This window comes from Poecile atricapillus (genome assembly GCF_030490865.1).
Source record: "Poecile atricapillus isolate bPoeAtr1 chromosome 36 unlocalized genomic scaffold, bPoeAtr1.hap1 SUPER_36_unloc_4, whole genome shotgun sequence".
NCBI classification, from domain to species: Eukaryota; Metazoa; Chordata; class Aves; order Passeriformes; family Paridae; genus Poecile; species Poecile atricapillus.
The window spans coordinates 71,373-87,250 of NW_026708994.1; the positions used below are offsets into that span (position 1 = coordinate 71,373).

General features: G+C 67.7%; 5 protein-coding genes across 7 annotated transcripts; 2 read left to right on the forward strand and 3 right to left on the reverse strand.

The window, feature by feature from the left end:
* Positions 1-21: 21 nt before the first annotated feature.
* On the reverse strand, positions 22-1,128 carry PPP1R35 (protein phosphatase 1 regulatory subunit 35). The gene is made up of 4 exons (XM_058828504.1): positions 810-1,128; positions 513-729; positions 331-443; positions 22-251 (listed from the first exon to the last, which is right to left on the reverse strand). The coding sequence occupies exons 1-4, from the start codon at positions 894-896 to the stop codon at positions 87-89; spliced, it is 582 nt and encodes a 193-aa protein (XP_058684487.1). The 5' UTR covers positions 897-1,128; the 3' UTR covers positions 22-86.
* A 1-nt stretch (position 1,129) lies between these two features.
* On the reverse strand, positions 1,130-2,626 carry LOC131574113 (TSC22 domain family protein 4-like). The gene is made up of 4 exons (XM_058828503.1): positions 2,149-2,626; positions 1,982-2,076; positions 1,713-1,761; positions 1,130-1,487 (listed from the first exon to the last, which is right to left on the reverse strand). Exons 1-4 carry the CDS (start codon positions 2,479-2,481, stop codon positions 1,293-1,295), a joined length of 672 nt encoding a protein of 223 aa, XP_058684486.1. The 5' UTR covers positions 2,482-2,626; the 3' UTR covers positions 1,130-1,292.
* An 89-nt stretch (positions 2,627-2,715) lies between these two features.
* On the forward strand, positions 2,716-6,502 carry LOC131574107 (neuronal tyrosine-phosphorylated phosphoinositide-3-kinase adapter 1-like). Its single transcript, XM_058828495.1, has 7 exons — positions 2,716-2,820; positions 2,901-3,043; positions 3,633-3,783; positions 4,293-4,528; positions 4,755-5,591; positions 5,670-5,816; positions 6,120-6,502. Exons 3-7 carry the CDS (start codon positions 3,635-3,637, stop codon positions 6,500-6,502), a joined length of 1,752 nt encoding a protein of 583 aa, XP_058684478.1. The 5' UTR covers positions 2,716-2,820; positions 2,901-3,043; positions 3,633-3,634.
* A 696-nt stretch (positions 6,503-7,198) lies between these two features.
* AGFG2 (ArfGAP with FG repeats 2) lies at positions 7,199-10,909 on the forward strand. 3 transcript variants are annotated; one of them, XM_058828516.1, is made up of 12 exons: positions 7,199-8,372; positions 8,735-8,828; positions 8,909-9,024; positions 9,107-9,203; positions 9,273-9,396; positions 9,523-9,636; positions 9,924-9,987; positions 10,058-10,101; positions 10,179-10,250; positions 10,329-10,388; positions 10,475-10,527; positions 10,608-10,909. In XM_058828516.1, exons 1-12 carry the CDS (start codon positions 8,182-8,184, stop codon positions 10,668-10,670), a joined length of 1,092 nt encoding a protein of 363 aa, XP_058684499.1. In that variant the 5' UTR covers positions 7,199-8,181; the 3' UTR covers positions 10,671-10,909. The 3 variants fall into 3 exon arrangements, with proteins under 3 accessions (XP_058684499.1, XP_058684498.1, XP_058684497.1); XM_058828515.1 differs by having other exon boundaries at positions 7,201-8,482; positions 9,303-9,396; positions 10,608-10,904; XM_058828514.1 differs by having other exon boundaries at positions 7,204-8,482; positions 10,608-10,898.
* A 58-nt stretch (positions 10,910-10,967) lies between these two features.
* LRCH4 (leucine rich repeats and calponin homology domain containing 4) lies at positions 10,968-15,349 on the reverse strand. Its single transcript, XM_058828511.1, has 17 exons — positions 15,090-15,349; positions 14,472-14,616; positions 14,272-14,398; positions 14,099-14,204; positions 13,875-14,011; positions 13,732-13,805; positions 13,551-13,647; positions 13,399-13,456; positions 13,271-13,317; positions 13,138-13,184; positions 12,990-13,067; positions 12,854-12,896; positions 12,641-12,737; positions 12,506-12,552; positions 12,305-12,397; positions 11,887-11,949; positions 10,968-11,812 (listed from the first exon to the last, which is right to left on the reverse strand). The coding sequence occupies exons 1-17, from the start codon at positions 15,277-15,279 to the stop codon at positions 11,702-11,704; spliced, it is 1,560 nt and encodes a 519-aa protein (XP_058684494.1). The 5' UTR covers positions 15,280-15,349; the 3' UTR covers positions 10,968-11,701.
* Positions 15,350-15,878: the final 529 nt, after the last annotated feature.

The following is a 15,878-nucleotide window of genomic DNA, read 5'->3' on the forward strand; positions in this document are numbered from 1 at the left end:
GAGGAGGTCACACACGCCATCTAAAGTTAAAAATAACTGTTTATTTTTTTGGGGAATAAAGGGGGATTTCTGGGGGCTGTTTCCCCTCAGTAACCCCCCCACTGCTGCAGCTTCTGGTACATGGCAAAGGCGGCTCCGGGGGGGCGCGGGCGGGCCCGGGGGGGCTCAGGGGTGCTGTGAGGGGGGAGCCAGGGCCAGCCCATGGCCCCGCCAGCACCGCCTGCCAGCACCCTCAGCTGCGGCCCCGGCACCTGGGGGGAACAGCAGGAAAGGGTGGGGGTCCCGACAGCACCGGGGGGGCGCAGGGCAGGGTTTGGGGTCCGGTCTCACCTGCGGGGTGGGCGCGGGAGGGGCCGGGACCCCCCTCCGCGGCCCCGGCGGGGGCGGCACGGCCAGGCTGACGAGCCCGCAGAAGAGCCGCTGGGTTTGGGGGACGTTCATGGCTAAAAGGAGGGATTTTGGTCAAAACGGAGAAAGGGGTGGGTGAGCACCGAGCCCCCCTCGGCACTGACCTGCGGCCGCCGCCCCGCCCAGCGCGCTGCGGGCGGCGAAGGAGCTGCCCAGGAGCGCGGCCGCGGCCCCGGGGGCGTCGAACGGCTCGGGAGAGGCCCCGCCAGGGCCCCCCCGGCTGCTGTGCAGGGTGGGGGTCGCCAGGGACGGGGCGGGGATGCCCCCATCTTCATCCTCCGTTTCCTCATCCCGGATCGCGGGGCTGGGCGCGAAACGCACCTGGAGGGGAAGGGTTGGGGTCACCGAGGGCCGTGCGAGGGTTCTCTTGTGTCAGGGCTGTCCTGGTCCCCCCACCCCACCTGCCGGGTGCCGCCCCCGCGTCCCCCCCGCCTCAGGATCCCCCCGGGCGGCGGCGGCGGCGGCGGCGGGACCGCGCGCGGCCTCATGGCGGCGGAAGCCACGCCCTCTTCCGCCACTGGCCACGCCCCTGGCGCTGACCTCACAGGAATGGCGCCCGCGCCCGCCCCCTGCTGACCTCCCCAACATGGCGGCCCCCGGGGGTCTCTCGCCCCTCGGACTTCGCGGGTTCGAGGCCCTCCTTGGCCGGAGCCGCGCGCACCCTTTTATGTACTCCAAATTCACTCGGGTTTTCCCTAAAATTGATACGGCCCCTCCCCCGTGCTGTAAAAATCGCAGGTTTATTAAAAAAGGGCCGACATTGCGCAGGAAGGGCCAGAGAGCTCGGTGGCTCTCCCCCCCTTCCTCCCAATAAAGCAGCAGCGGTACAGTGAGCGTGGGCCCCCTGCCCGCCCCCTGAGAACCTCCTGAGAGCCCCCCCGGCATCAGGGTGGTGCGGGGGGCGGCACAGGGGGCTGCAGGGACGGCAGCTGGGCCAGCTGCTGGGGGGTTGCGAGTGCCCGGAGCACACGGTTCTCCCTCTCTAGCGCCGTACGCCGCTCGCTCAGCTCCCGGATCTGCTCCCGCAGCGCCTCCACCTCCTCCCGCACCGCCAGCAGCAGGTGCGACTTCACCAGATCCTGCGGGGAGAGGTGTAAGGGTCCCCCCAGAGCCCCCCATCCAGGACACAAATCCTACATCCACCTCCCGCAGGCCCCCATAGTGACCACTTGTGACCTAAAGCCTCCCTTCCAGGACCCAAAGCTCCCAAATCCAGGTCCTACAGCTGCCATTGGGACCCAGAGCCCCCCGCTGAGGCCCAGGAGCCCCTCTGGGATCCCCACCATGACCCCCCCAAGTCTCACCATGGCCCTCTCAATCTTGTTGTCGATGGCGGTGATGCCGCTCCCGGAGCTGGAGGGGGACAAGGACGGTGTCAGATGGACCGATGGACACCGCCCCTGCCCCTCACTGGACCCCTTGGGGGGGTGAGGGAGGGGCAGAGCTTTCACACCCCCCTCCCCCCGTTTCCTTCCCCTTTTTCGGGTGGGGGAGGGCAACCGGCGCCCCTCCCTCGCACCTGTCCAGCTCCGCCCCCACCCCGGAAGTGCCCAGAGCAAAAGTTCCGCCTCACCCCTCGTCCTCGCTCTCCTCGCCAGCCAATCCCAGGCGCGCACTGAGCTCGGCCCCGCCCCCTGGGCGTGGCGACGGCGGTTTGGGGGGCAGCGCCTGTAAACAAAAGGGGAGGGGGTCGGGGGCGCGGTCACCCGGGCCCCACCCCAGGAGACCCCTCCCCCTCACCTGCTGCACCAGCTGCGCGAAGGCCCCGAGAGAACGAGGCTGGTGGGCGGCGGGGACGGCCCGGGGGGCGTCCAGCGACACCGGGACCCTCCCCCCGCCGCCGCCACCTCCCCGCGGTGACGCGTCCCGCTCGTAGAAATCGCGGCAGAGCCACCGGCCCCGCCGCAGCACCTCCCCCGGCGACAGTAAGCGAACGAGGCGGAACCGAGACCCGCTGGGGCTGCCGGAGGAGGAAGATGAAGAACCGCTCGCGGCGCCGGAGGCATCGCCGGGCGCGCTGCCGCTGCTGCCGCGGACGCTGGTGATGGCGAAGCCGCTTTTCTTGCGGCTCATGGAGGCGGCGGCGGCGAAAGGAGGAGGAGGAACATGGCGGGGCCGGCCCGGAGCCGTTACCGGCGGCAGCGGCGGCGACGGCGGCGGCAGGACCCGGAAGTGAGAATCGGAAGTGATGTTGCGCTTTAAGGCATTCCCGGGCCGCGCGCGGGCACGCCCCGCCCCAGGCCCCGCCTCCGCAGCAGCAAGCCACGCCCACAGAGCGCGCCCCTCCACCACGTGACCCCCGGCGTTCCGCGGGTCCTCCGCTCCGCCAGGGGGCGCCAGCGCCGCCACGGCGCGTCCCGGACGCTGCGTCAGCGCCAATGGAGCGGCGCGAGCGGGAGGCGGGAGCGGCCGGTGAGGGAGGAGGGGAGGGATGGGGGTGGGCCCGGTGCCCCTCCCGCACCCGGTGACCACCCGCTGCCCCTCCCCCGCAGGCCGCTAGACCCCCCCCCGCCATGGGCCAACGCCCCCCGTGAGCCCCCGGCCCGGGCCCGGCCGTGCTGGCGGCGGTGGGGGGGGGGGTGCGGCGCAGGATTCCCCCCCCCCCCCAACCCTGGGACCCCCGAGAAAGCGACAGGTAACGAGGGGCGGGGTGGGAGGAGGCCAAGAGTCCTGGGGGGGACAGAGCAATCCGGTGTCCGGGTGGGGTGGGGAGACCCCGCATCCTGAGGGGTGGGGGGGTGAGGGGGGAACCCCAGCACTGAGGATAATTTGAGCCTTCGGGTGGGGAGGGGGGTTCTGGGGGGGACCGGACGGGTTTGGGGGGGTCCCCAGCATCGGTGCGAGCGGACGGAGCCGGGTGTCCAAAGGCGTTCGGGTGGGTTCGGGGGACACCCCGGCATGACGGCGGAGGGTTCCGGGTGGTGTTGGGGAACCCGGTAGGCGGGGGCCAGGGACACCCCAGGATTCCTCAAGCTGGGGGGGAAGGGCAGGGGGGACCCAGCCTCCAGGTGGGGAGGGGGGTCCTGGGGGGACCGGGGCGTCCAGGGGGCTTTGGTAGGGCGGGCATTGGGACCTAACGTCCAGGTGGGGGCTTGGGGCTTGGGGGTGGCGGTAGGCAGGGGCATGAGGCGGCCCGGGAGGGGCGGGGGGGTCTCGGGACACGGGGTCCGGGTGGGTCTCAGGAGCAGAATTCGGGGGGCGGAGTCTGAAGGCCCCGCCCCCAGCCATGAGCGCCCCCCCGCGGTCGGAGCTCGCCGCCGCCGCCGCCGCCCTGCTGCGCCTGGGCGAGGAGCGCCCCCCGGCGGCCGCCATGAACCTGCTGCAGCGCAAGGGCCGCCCCGAGTGGCGCCCCCGCGAGGAGGAGCCGCGCAAGGGGTGAGGGGACAACGGGGACATGGCGGGGAGGACACTGGGACCCCTGGGGACCGCCGGGGAGGGACCCAGAAAAGGCCCGAGACTACCGTGCTGGGAAACCGGTACCTCTGGGACCACCCTCCATGAACATCAGGCGCCGCAGGACCACCCTGAACCACTCAGGGGACATTGGGATCCCTTAGGACCACCCTGGGAGGTCACCCAACCCATCAGAATTTCTCTGGCAGGACCCAAAGAGCACCAACTCACTCTGAGGGAACCTGGGACCCCTTCTCCTTCTCTGGACGCCCGTGTGAGAGCCCCAATGCCCCCCTGTACTCCTGGGATTGACCCTGAGACCCTTGGCCCACCTTGTGCACCTCAGAACCACCAAAGATGGGGGACCCTAGTTCCCCCCTGTGCCCAAGTGCCCCTGCAGCACAGGAGCAAAGTCCCAGAGCATCTCTAAGGGGGTTGGAGCTTCCCCAGAACTTTCAGGGTTGCCCTGACCCCCTTTGTCCTCTCCCCAGGGTCCCCAAGGCACGGGAGGGGGGGTCCCTGCGGCGCCCACTGCGCGTAGGGTTCCTGACCCTGCCGGCGCCACAGGAACGTGGCCCCCGGCCCTGTGCCCCCGGCATGGCCCCCCGCTCCTTGTCCTGCCATGCCGTGGGGCTCCCTGACTCAGGGGTGCCCCTGCGCCCCCCTGGACCCCGCACAGGGCCCCCCGAGGGTCGAGGCCTCGAGGCTCCGCCTGCCAAGAGAGGTGGTGAGTGGAACCGGCGGGCTTTGGGAGAGGGCTTGTCGGGGCTGGGGGGTTATGGTGGAGCTGGGGGCAAGTGAGGAGCTCAACGTGGTGGGGGTGCAGGGAGGGGACGGTGACTTTGGGAGATCAGGGTGGGGTCCTGGGGAGGTATGGGTGGCAGGGAAGGGATGCAAGGAATCTGAGGGGGCATGGAGGGCGTACCATTCCCTGATACCCTTCCCTTCCCCAGGCACCCCCCGAGGGGGCTGCGTGCGGCAGACGCCCCCCCTGAAGCCCTCACGTAGCCCCCAGACCCGGCTGTCAGCCGGGGCAGCCCCACCACCTCTGTCCGAGCAGGGGGAGGCGGAGGAGCCCGTGTACATCGAGATGGTGGGGGACGCCCGGGGAATCCCGGGGGGGGATCCCCGGCGGGGGGGACCGGGGGGAGCCCCCCCCCCACCTGCCGAGGAGCCCGAGGCCATTTACGAGGAGATGAGCTGCCCCCTGCCCGCGGGGGAGGGCCCGGGACACGCTCCTTTCTCGGGACACGCCCCCTTTTACGGACACGCCCCCCACACCGCCCACGCCCCTTTCGGTGGACCCGTGCTGCACTCCGGCCACGCCCCGTACACCGGGCACGCCCCTTTCTCTGGACACGCCCCCCATTCCGGCCGTGCCCCCTTCATCGGCCACGCCCCGTTCTCCGGTCCCGCCCCCATCCCGCCGCCGTTCCCCAACCTGCTGCCGCCCCGCCCACCCCCTCTGGCCCCGCCCCCCGAGGCCGCCTCGCGCCTGCCCCTGCCCTCGCGCCGCGAGGGGCCGCCCCCCGCCCGCGCGCGCAGCCACTCCACGCCCCTCCCCCCGCACCACGCGCCGGGAGGCGCGGGGCGCGAGCGGGGAGGGGCGGGGCTCGGGCCGCTGCCCCTTCCACCTTCGGCCGAAGCCCCGCCCCCCGGGAAGCGCCCGCCCGCCTACGAGAGCCTGCGCGGGGGCGTGGCCGCGGGAGGCCCCGCCCCTGCCCGCGAGGAGGATCCGCCTCTTCGCCGGGGGGGCGGAGCCTCCGCCCGCCGCGGGAAGGAGAGCGAGAGTGAGTGACGGGGGCGGGGCTTGCGGCGGGGCCACGCCCTGTGGGCGGGACTGACAGTGTTCCCCCCCCCGTTCGCAGAGGCGCCGGAGCCCCCCCGGGAGGAGCGGGGGGGGGCGGGGGCGGTTCCCCCCCCCTCGGGGATCCCCGTTCGGGCCGAGGGGCCCCGGGGGCGGCCGGGACCACCCCTGCCGTGCCAGACCTTCCCCGCCTGCGGGAGAGCCTCGGGTACGTGCGGGGGGCCGGAGTCGGGGGGCACGGGAGATTCGGGGCGCACCTGTTGGTGAAGCTGGCGGGGGGGGGGACACCGGGAGGGCACCGGGAGACTGCGTAAGGATAGCGGGGGTCACGCGGAGCGACACGGGGGACATCCTGGGGGGATCGGGGACATTTGTGGGGGCAGAGAGATCTCGGGTGGGCGCGGAGATTGGCACAATCTGAGTTACCCTTTGGCCTGCGGAGGGGGTGGCACCTGGAGGGTGGCGGGGGGGTGACACCGCGTCCCCCTGACGCCCTCCTCCTCCCTCCCAGAGCTCCCCGGGGGTCCCCGCCTGGGCCGCTCCGCCTCCACCTCGGGGGTGCGCCAGGCCGGGGCCCCCCCGTTCCCACGCGGCCCCCCCTCGTCGCGCCCCCTCTCCGGAGGGGTCCCCGGCGGGGGCTTTGCCGCCGCCCCCCGGCCCCGGGACGGGCAGCTGCAGGAGGTGATCGACCGAAAACGCTGCGTCTGCACCGAGATCAAGGCGCGGGGGGGGCGGGGGGGGGGGCTGTGCAAGCAGGACAGCCTGCCCCCCCTGCCCGCCCCCCCCGCCTGGAAAGGGGGGGCCGCTCCCGAGGGCCGCCCCCCGCCCCCGCCGCCCCCCGGCACCCCCCCGGCCCGCCGGCCCCATGCCGTGCTCTGGGACACCGCGATCTGACCCCCCCGGGGTGCCTGGAGCACCCCAAATCCTGCCCCTATACTTTGGGGGGGTCCCCAAAATCATGGGGGGGCTCCTAAGGATAAAGGGGGGGGGGTCCTAAAGTGGGGAGGGGGGGGCGACACGGCTGGGCCGGGTTGGGGAGAAATGGGGTGGGTATTTATGGTATGTTGTCTCCTCATAAATATCAGGGGGGGACACGCTCCTGACACAAACGCGGGAGGATGGAGACCACCCCTCCCGGGGTAACAGGGAGGGACCCCAAAAAATGGGAGGGGAAAAAAAAAAAACCACCCCAAAAAGTGGGGCGAGGTCGAGCCTCTCATTAAGGGGGATTAAACCCCCCCCAGTGCGGGGGGCCCCCACGAAGGGGCTGTGGAGTCTCAATATCGGAGTACAGCTCCCCCTGTGAACTGCGGGGGTCCCTATACAGGGGGGGGCAGAGCTCCCCGGTAACGGGGGGTTCACCCCTCGCTGGGGGTGTCCAGCCCCCGGAAGGGGAGGGTGCTGTAACTGCTTTGCAATGTATTTATGGGGGGGTATTTATGGGGGTGCATCAAGCAGGGGCCGGGGAGGGGGTTCCACTCCGGGGGTCCGCAGTGCGGCCTGTGGGGGGGGTGGGTGGGAGTTGTGTTGGAGGGGGGGCCCCCAGTGCGGGGGGGGGGGTTGTGAGAGGGGAAGGGGGATCTCCTCTGGGTTTTTGGGTGGGGGACCATGGGGGGGGGCAACGGGCCCCCCCAACCCTTTCCTGGGACTCCCCCCAGGCCCTCTGTGCCTCATCCCCCCCCGCCCCCGTTACCAGAATTGCCTTCGTCCCCGCGGGGTCCGGGGGGGCCCCAATTTGGGGGGGGGAGCGTGGGGACGGGGGGTTTTGTAACGTGGTTCTGTGCACTATTAAAGAGAGATGCAGCTGGAATTGCTTGTCGGGAGGAGCATCCCAACAATGGGACTGAGACCCCCCCCTACAGCCCCTCACTAGTTAGTCAGAGGGGGGGCGACAGGGGTTTGGGAGAAAATGACCCCAAATGGGTTGGGGGAAGAAGAAATAGCAGTGATTTTGTGGGAAAATTTCCTAAAAAGGGCTAAAGAAGTGGAAATAATAGTGAATTTTGGGGGGAAACGACTCAAAATGGAGGGCAATAATAGGGGTTATTGGGTGAAAACACCCGAATCGAAGAGAATAATAAGGAATTGATAAGAGAATGACCAAAATTAGGCAGCCCTCACCTCGGTTTTGGGTACAAAACCCTCACTAAGGGCATCAGTAATGGGGGGGAGAGACCCCGAGTGAGGGCATTGAGACTCCCCGGATCGTCTCGTGTTGTGGAGAGGAGCAATAATAGAGACTTTGGCGGGAAATTACCTCAAAAGAGGAATTTTCTCCCATGTCCGTGAGGGGGTCGGGGGAGAGAGCGCTGAGGGGACGAAAAGGGCGGGAAGAGCCAGGGGTGCGGAGACCCCCAGGACCCCGTCCCTCACAGCGGGAAGAGGCGGAACGTGCCCGTGGTGGAAAATGCTGATTTTCCGTGAACCCTCCCCAGAACGGGCCGTTTCCCGCAGTTGCGGTGGGGTGGTGGGGGGCGAGGCCCCTCAGGCCGGGGCGGGCCGGCGCTGAGGGGACGGGAAAGGCGGGAAGCGGCGCCGCGCAGCGCGGGACGCCAGGGGGCGCTGCTCCCGCCATGCGGCCAATCAGCGGCAACGCTGCGGCGGGGGCGGGGCCCGCGGGAGCGGGAAGATGGCGGCGGGCGGCGGCGGCGGCGGCGGCGGCACCGGGCCGGGCGCGGAGCGCGGCGGAGGCCCCGGGGCCCGCAGGGGCAGCGCGGGCCGGGACGCGGAGGCCGAGGTTTGGTGCCGGCGGGTGCGGGAGCTGGTGAGCGCCGTTCCCGCCAACCGGCTCTGCTTCGAATGCGGCCAGCGCGGCGTCACCTACGTGGACATCAGCGTGGGCAGCCTCGTGTGCACCGGCTGCTCGGGGGCGCTGTGAGCGGGGCGGGGCCCTGGGTGTGAGGGCGGGGCCGTGGGGGCGCGGCTGAATGAACCCGAGTAGGCGGGGCCAGGGCGCGGTGGGCGTTCCCCACCCGCTCAGGTTCTCATTGATTGGCTGTGTATATTGGGGGCGGGGCCGCGGTGCCATGTGTGGGGCCTCGGAAAGGCCCTTTTTGGAGAGAAAAAGCTCCAGTTTGGGTGTTTATGGGCGCGGGGGTGATGCTGACCCCCCAAATCCCTACCCAGGCGGGGACTGAACCCCCCCCACCGCGTCAAGTCCATCTCCATGACAACATTCACTGAGGCCGAGGTGCTGTTCCTGCAGGCGCATGGCAATGAGGTAAGGGAGGGGCTGGGGAGGCTTTGCCCTCTTCATCCCACCCTGCCCACATCCCCATGTCCCCTCCACGACCCCCCCAGGCCTGCAGGCGGGTCTGGCTCGGCACCTTCAACCCCCGGACTTCACTGCTCCCCGACTCCCATGACCCCCAGAAGGTGAAGGAGTTCCTGCAGGAGAAATACGAGAAGAAACGATGGTACGAGAGGAGCTGGGGCACATTTGCGGTGGGTAGCACAACGTGAGGATCCCTCAGTCAATATTCTGCCCTCCCATGACAGGTACGTGGCACCAGAGCAAGCGAAACCCCCCCAAAGCACCACAGCGGAGCCCAGGCCCCCTCAGCTCCTCCATACGGACACAGGGACACTGCCACAGGTGAGACCGGGAAACTTCTGTGGGTGCCCAGGGGGAATGCCACCCCCTGACCTTGTGGTGTTGCCCCAGCCCCACCCAGCCACCCACCATCCTCCTCAGCCGTCCCGAAAGGCCAGCACCGACCTCCTGGCTGACATTGGGGGGGACCCCTTCGCCGGCCCTGCCCCAGGACCTGCCTTTGCTGCTTTCCCTGGTGAGCTCAGGGGCTCAAAGGGGCACAGGTGGGCTCCAGGAGGGCTGGGAGCACTGTGGTAGCAGAGCACAGGAGTCTCTTGGGAGCTTGGTGACCAGCTCTGAGTGACCCCAGCCCTGTCCCCAGGCCCAGCCCCACCCCGGTCTGCCTTCCCCAGTTTCAATGCCTTTGGAACCAGCCCTGGAGCACCGACATTTGGGGGAGCTGTGCCCCCCTTCCACATCCCACCCACCACCACAGGTACCCAGGGACCCACCAGTACTCTTGGGAGAGGGCTTGGGGTCCTCCTCTCACCCTGTGGGGGACTAAGGAGGGGTTTGGTGGCCCCCCATACCTTTTGGACATCTGGGATGAATGGGCAAGGGAGAGTTGGGGTCTCCCCATTCCTTGAAGGGTTCTGGGGAGGGGGCTTGGGGTCCCAACACCACTCCATGGTAACTGTGGGGTCAGTGGGGAAGGACATGGGGACAACCTGAGATGCCTGGAATTTTTGGGAGCCCCTCATGGTTTCTCTCTTGCACCTGCAGGAGGTGTGGCTGCACAGGGCGTGACCACCCCTGTTCTGCCCACAGTGGGAGCAGCTTCTGTCAGGTACTGCCTCCCCACCTTCCTCCCCCCGCCTTGCCAGAGGTGCAGCACCTGACCCTCCTCCCCCCTGCAGCCTCTTCAGGACCCTCTGTGACCCCCCGGTGCTGCCCCATGGGGGTAAGTCAGGGTTCACCCCACCTTTGGACCCCTAAAATCGACAGGGGGTCCAGGGATGACACCTATGCCCCCCCCAGGCTACACCAACCCTTTCACAGCCCCCGTGGCCCCCAGACCCTCCACCAACCCGTTCCAGAGCAACGGCCCCGGTGAGTGATCCTGCGGCACTGCCCCTCTCCTGACCAGGGTGGATCTGGGGGGGCCCAATTCTGTGTTCCCTTTTTTAGGTGCCACATTCAGCTCCCCCCCTGTTCCTGGGAGGTTCCCCAGCCCCTTCCAGACTGACGGTAAGAGCTGGGGGCAGTGGGAGTGTTAAATATTGGGGCAACCACTGCCCGAGCCCCCACTGACCCCTCCCCATTTTTCCCCCCAGCGTTGCCTTCCGGTGGGTTCACCGTTGCCAAAGCTTCCACCAACCCCTTCGTGGTGAGGAGGGGACCAGGGCAGAGAGGGCGGTTCCTGAACTCTCATTCTCTGCTGCTGACCCCCCGCTTTGTGCCCCCCAGACGGCCCCGGCCCCGGCGGCGCCGTTCGGCATCAGGCACCCGACCACCAACCCCTTCCTATGACCGCAGCTGCTCGTGAGGGGCTCGGCCCGGCCCTCGCGGCACCCCCGGCTTGTCGGGGGCCCTGGCAGCGCACCGCCCCTCCTCCTCCGCCGGGACCAGGTTTTATTTTTGTTCCGAGAGATTTATCGTGGTATTTAATATATATTGGATAGAAACGGCTTCGATCTGAGGTGCCCCCTCCCTCAGCTCCCCTCCGGTTTCCCGGGCCCCGGCTGCCGCCCTCAGTAAAGATGGTGGCTCCGCCCCCCCCCCCCTCAGTTTCCCGCCCTCAGCCAAGATGGCGGCCGGGGCCTCACGGCTGAGAGCGCGGCCATGGCGGCCTGCCCTCACCAAAGACGGTGCCAAAGCCGCGCTGGAAGGGCAGGTAAGGGGGAAAATGAATGGGGGCTGCCTTAGGGAGGGGATTTATGGGACAGCACAGCGCAGCCGGAGAGGGCCCAGCCCCTTTTGGGCACAGGAGGGGCGAGAACGGACAAAAAGCTGAGCAGTGGCAGCAGGAGACGGGCAGGACTGAACACCCCCTCAGGTTTTGGGCCCAGCCGGTGACCCCCGAGTCCCCACAGAGGAGCAGGGATGTGCCGAGCATAATTTTGAAGGGACTGTCCACACTTAGAAACAAAATAATGGTTATATTAATTACAGTAACAGAGATAAAGTAGTTAAATATAGTATTTTTAATAATAATTAATTACAATAAATTTTGGTCATCTGTATTTTAACATTTTTTCATCATAATTAAGTTATAATTAACTATAATTATTAACTTATTATGCTCACAGTCTCATATAACAACTCATTATAATAGTGACAATTCATAATAATAAAATAATAATCCATTATAATTAATTACAATATGAATAATTAAGGTCCCACCCCCGGGGGAGGGGGGGGGCGAAAGAGTTTCAGCCCCTCTCCCTTCCCTGCCTCAGTTTCCCCAGCATTAAGGCACAAGAAAAGGGTGGGAGGGAAGGAAAGGGGAGTTTGGGGGGTTCCCCCAGGGCCAGGGGGACTCCCCCGGGTTTGGGGGTCCCTCAGCAGCCAAAGAGCGCGCGGTGGGCGGCCACAAGCAGCGCCATGAGGAGGCCGTAGAAGAGAGCGAAGAGCAGCCTGGGGGGGGTGCGCCGGGGGTGCAGGGGCTTCACCTGGGGGAGACCCTGCGTCAGCTGTGGGAGGGCGCGGGACCCCCCGAATCACAACCCACCCCCCAAAATGGTACCTCGGCCCCCCCTGAGTGGTGGCAGGGGAGCGGCTGCGGCGTCCGTCGGGCTCTGGAGGGGCTCTGGCGGGGAGAAAGGGACCTCAGGGAGGGTTTGAGGGGCATTTATTGGAGTTATGCAGGTGTCAGGGGCTTTAAAGAAGTGTTTTGGGGTAATGGGTGAGGTCAGGGGAGAGGTTCAGGGGGATTTGGGGGCTTTAAAAAGCATTTTGGGGTTTCAGGGGGCCCTGGGAGGAGATCTGAGGGGGGTTTTGTGTAGAATGGGTGGTGGTGGGAGAATTTGGGAGGGTCAGGGGACTATTTCAGGCATTCATGGAGTCAGGGGATGTTTTGGGGCTCTGGCGGGTGCGGGGAGGTTTCAGCGAGGTGTTTTGGGTAGATACGGGGGACTGGGGAGTGTTTTGGGGGTCCCACTCACAGCCCAGGGGCGCAGGCGGGCGGCCACACGGCCCAACAGCTCCGAATCCCCCAACTCGTCCGGGAGCTGCAGCTGCAGTAGCGCCTCGAGGCTCTGTGAGGGTGGGGGGCACAGCAGGGACCCCCCGAGAGCGTGTGAGGGGGGAACAGACCCCAGCCCCTCACAGACAAACGGGGAGGGGAGGGGAGGGGGGGGCGTTACCTGGCGCACCTCAGCAATCAGCTCCCGCTGGTCAGCCTCCAGGGCGGCTGTGGGGAGATACAGGGGGGTCAGGGACCAGGAGGGGTGCCATGGGGGGCACTGGGGCAGGGACAGAGAGGGAGGGGGATGTCCTACCTGGTTTGGTGGCACTTCGGGAAGAAGAGGAGCAGGGGCTGAGGTAGGTGCTGCGTTTTGGGGGACTGGAGGGGGCACCAGGGGCTCCATCAGGTTCCTGGGGGAGGCAGGGGTAATTGAGACTTCTGTTACTTTGAGCTGAGCCTGGGAGAAGGGGTAATTAAGACCCATGTTAATTAGGACTGAGCTTAATGAGGTCACCCAGGTCCTCACCAGCGTTGGTGGCCGCATCTGGGGGGGTCTCTGCGGGACGGTCCTGTGGGAGGTGAGAGCAGCCAGTGCCCGGCCCTCGTCCCCTGTCCCATCCCCGAATCCATCACCCCAGCCCCACTTCCCAATCCCCCAGTACCTGTCCCGACTCCTCTCCCTCTCTCTCTCCATCCACACCTCCAGATTCTTAGCGCGTCGCTGGGAAGTGGGGACCACCCTGCAGGGAGAGGGGGCTCAGAACCCCCCAGACTCCTCCCTGAGCCCTCAGACCCCCCCAAGCCCCTCACCTGATACCCTCAGGGGTGCCACCTCTTGGGGTCTGGCTCTGCTGCTCCTGGGGGATGAAGGGGTGCCCAGGATTGGGGGGGAACCCCAAAACCTGACTAGGGAGGATCAGAGAGGGTTGGGGGGTGACATCACCTCAGGTGAGGGCTCCTCCTCCAGCTGCTCCGGGTCACTGTCACCAGCTGTGGGGACAAGGGGGCTGACAGGGTGTCCCAGAAGGTGACAAGAGCTCACAGGGGTTTTGGGGGTCCCACTCCCCTCACCTGCCCCGCTGCGTGTCTCCCTGTGCTGCCGGGATAGCTCCAAGGACTCGTCCATGGACTGAAACGGTGCCAAAGGGGGTGCATAAAGGGGGAGTAGGTTAGGGGACACCTCAAATTTCCCCTGTGCCCTCCAAAATGCCCCCAAATCCCACCTCATTCCCTGACCAGCGCTTGCTGCCGCTGTCGACGCTGTGGAAGCCAGAGTCCAGCCCCCCCCGCTGCCGGAGGGGACACAGCTCGTCCGGGGGGCTGTGGGGGGCAAACAGCGGTGAGAGACCCCAAAAACCCCCAGCAGGGGCCAGTGGGGTCCCCCTCTTCGAGCCCCTCCTTTACCATGCTGGGGGAGGATGAGGGGCAGCCTCAGCTTCCAGGTACTTGAAGATGTGGACTTTGCCCTTCAGGCAGATCTGGGGGGCACAGAGGGGTCAGGTGCAGCTTTTTTTTGGGTCGGGGGAGTCTCCCGGGCCTTCCCTCACCTGGGCGGGGGGGAACTGGAGGGGATTGTTGTCTGCCAGTAGGATTTGGAGGTGCCGGAGCCGCCGGAAACAGCGCGGAATTGCGACTACCCGATTGCAGGAGAAATCCAGCCGGACCAGGGGCAATTCCGAGAGCTCTGGCAGGGGCACACGGACACACGGGATTGACGGGACCCTCCCAAAGCGACGGGACCCCCTTTCCCCCCCCCAGGTCCGTCACCCACCCTCGGGCAGCGCCGCCAGCTGGTTCCGCCGCACGTTGAGGTCCCGCAGCGCCCGCAGCTGCCCCAGCCCCGGCGGCAGCGCCCGCAGCCGGTTACAGCCGACGTCCTGCGGGGCGAAACGGGGCTCAGCGGGGTCCAGGCGCAACCCCGCGGGGCTCGACCCCGGCGCTCACCAGCTGCCGCAGCGTGCGCAGGGCGCCGAGGTTCGGGGGCAGCTGGGCCAGGCGGTTGTTGCTGGCGTTGAGGACGCGCAGGGGTAGGAGGCAGAGGCAGGCGGGCAGAGAACTCAGCTGGTTGCGGCTGCGGGGGACACAGCGGGGTTACGGGGAGCTGCTTGACCCCTCCAAATCAGTCTCTCGGGGCTGGACCGTACCTGAGGTCCAGGTGCGCCAGGGCCTGCAGGTTGGCGATGGCCGGGGGGACGCTGCGCAGGCAGTTGTGGTACAGGCTGAGCCCCTCCAGCGAGACCAGGCGGCAGGCGGCCTCTGGCACCTCCCCGAAACGGTTCCGGGACAGGTCTGGAGGGACGAGGGGGACACGGGGGAACATGCGGGACAGGGACGGGGACCCACAGCGAGAGGGCATCCTCAGCGCGGGGACTGATAGGGTCAAGAGATGCACAGGGACAGGGAATGACAGCGACAAGGGAAGTGGACTATTGGGGACAAAGGACCGCCAGGGATAAGGACAGGGGACGCAGATCCCGGGGGACAGGGGTGCTGATGGACCCCAACCGCCCCGTCCGTGGACCCAGAGCCGCCCAGCTGCGACGGAGAACCTGAAGCCACCGGACCGCCCGGACCAGGCGCTCCGGCTCGTCCCGTCCCGGCGCGTCCTCACCCGCCTCCGGCATCTCCCGCGAGCCTCAGGCTCCGGGAGGCGCCGAGGGAGGCGGGGCACCCCCGGCTTCCCTTGGGTCGGGGGAAACACCCCGAGTGACCCCGGGCTCTGGGGAAGGGTCGGGGGTCCTGCCCCGGGGCCGCGGCCTCACCGGCCTGTGTGGTGTCGCTGAGGTCCCAGCGCCGCGCCGCCGGGAAGGCGCGAAGCCGCCGGCCGGCCAGACTGAGGGTGCCGGAGGCCTCTGCTTCTTCCAGGGCGCGCTCAGTGCCGGCTCCTCCGGGAAGGCGGCCCAGCGGCGGCGGCAGCTCAGCCGTGACAGCCCCCACCGCCCCCGCGGCCATGGCGGCCCTAGAGCTCCGCTCCCCGCGGCCGCCGCTGCGCGACTGGGCCCCAGACGCTTCCGGACCCCGCCACAGGGGCAGGGCCAGAGCGGCAGCCAATCAGAACGAGCGCGCGCGGGGAGGCGGCCAATCGGCCGGGCCGAGCGGGGACAGCGCCGGGAGAGGGGCGGGAGTTCGCTCTTTGATTGACGGGGAATTTAACCCATCGTTATCAGGAGACTGAGGGCATCTTCTGCCCAACTGCGGCCAGTCTCAGCTAAAACAAAACCTCCACCAATCGAGAGCGCGAAGGAGAAGCTCGTTGCCTGGTGACGGCCACGAAAATTTTGGTGGCATCAGCCAGTCGAAATCGAGGAGGCGGGAGCAGCGCCCGAGATTGACGTGTAGCCAACCAATCGTGTTTGACGCGAAGGTGGAGGTATAAGCGCCCTGCGAGCGAACGGGCAATGGCGGCTCCACCTTCCGGGGGTTACAGCGATGATTGACAAGGCGGGAAGGAGCGCGGGAGCCGGAGGCGGGGCTGAGGTGAGCAACGCGCCCCGCCCTGCTGGGAGCCACGCCCCAAAGGGGGCCACGCCTCGGTTCTGGCCCCGCCCCTT

Bases quoted from the DNA above. Each gene is read 5' to 3' on its own strand.
- PPP1R35 (XM_058828504.1), bottom strand. From the start codon at position 896: ATGAGGCCGCGCGCGGTCCCGCCGCCGCCGCCGCCGCCGCCCGGGGGG. The intron at 730-809 runs GTGGGGTGGGGG...CTTCCCCTCCAG, and splicing joins GCGGGGGCGGCACCCGGCAG to GTGCGTTTCGCGCCCAGCCC. The intron at 444-512 runs GTCAGTGCCGAG...CCCTCCTTTTAG, and splicing joins GGGCGGGGCGGCGGCCGCAG to CCATGAACGTCCCCCAAACC.
- LOC131574113 (XM_058828503.1), bottom strand. From the start codon at position 2,481: ATGAGCCGCAAGAAAAGCGGCTTCGCCATCACCAGCGTCCGCGGCAGC. The intron at 2,077-2,148 runs GTGAGGGGGAGG...TTTTGTTTACAG, and splicing joins TCGCGCAGCTGGTGCAGCAG to GCGCTGCCCCCCAAACCGCC. The intron at 1,762-1,981 runs GTGAGGCGGAAC...GTCCCCCTCCAG, and splicing joins GAGGAGAGCGAGGACGAGGG to CTCCGGGAGCGGCATCACCG.
- LOC131574107 (XM_058828495.1), top strand. From the start codon at position 3,635: ATGAGCGCCCCCCCGCGGTCGGAGCTCGCCGCCGCCGCCGCCGCCCTG. The intron at 4,529-4,754 runs GTGAGTGGAACC...TCCCTTCCCCAG, and splicing joins TCCGCCTGCCAAGAGAGGTG to GCACCCCCCGAGGGGGCTGC. The intron at 5,817-6,119 runs GTACGTGCGGGG...CCTCCCTCCCAG, and splicing joins CGCCTGCGGGAGAGCCTCGG to AGCTCCCCGGGGGTCCCCGC.
- AGFG2 (XM_058828514.1), top strand. From the start codon at position 8,238: ATGGCGGCGGGCGGCGGCGGCGGCGGCGGCGGCACCGGGCCGGGCGCG. The intron at 8,829-8,908 runs GTAAGGGAGGGG...CGACCCCCCCAG, and splicing joins TGCAGGCGCATGGCAATGAG to GCCTGCAGGCGGGTCTGGCT. The intron at 9,204-9,272 runs GTGAGACCGGGA...GTGTTGCCCCAG, and splicing joins ACACAGGGACACTGCCACAG to CCCCACCCAGCCACCCACCA.
- LRCH4 (XM_058828511.1), bottom strand. From the start codon at position 15,279: ATGGCCGCGGGGGCGGTGGGGGCTGTCACGGCTGAGCTGCCGCCGCCG. The intron at 13,806-13,874 runs GTGAGGGAAGGC...TGTGCCCCCCAG, and splicing joins TCCAGTTCCCCCCCGCCCAG to ATCTGCCTGAAGGGCAAAGT. The intron at 12,553-12,640 runs GTAGGACATCCC...ATCTCCCCACAG, and splicing joins CCGAAGTGCCACCAAACCAG to CCGCCCTGGAGGCTGACCAG.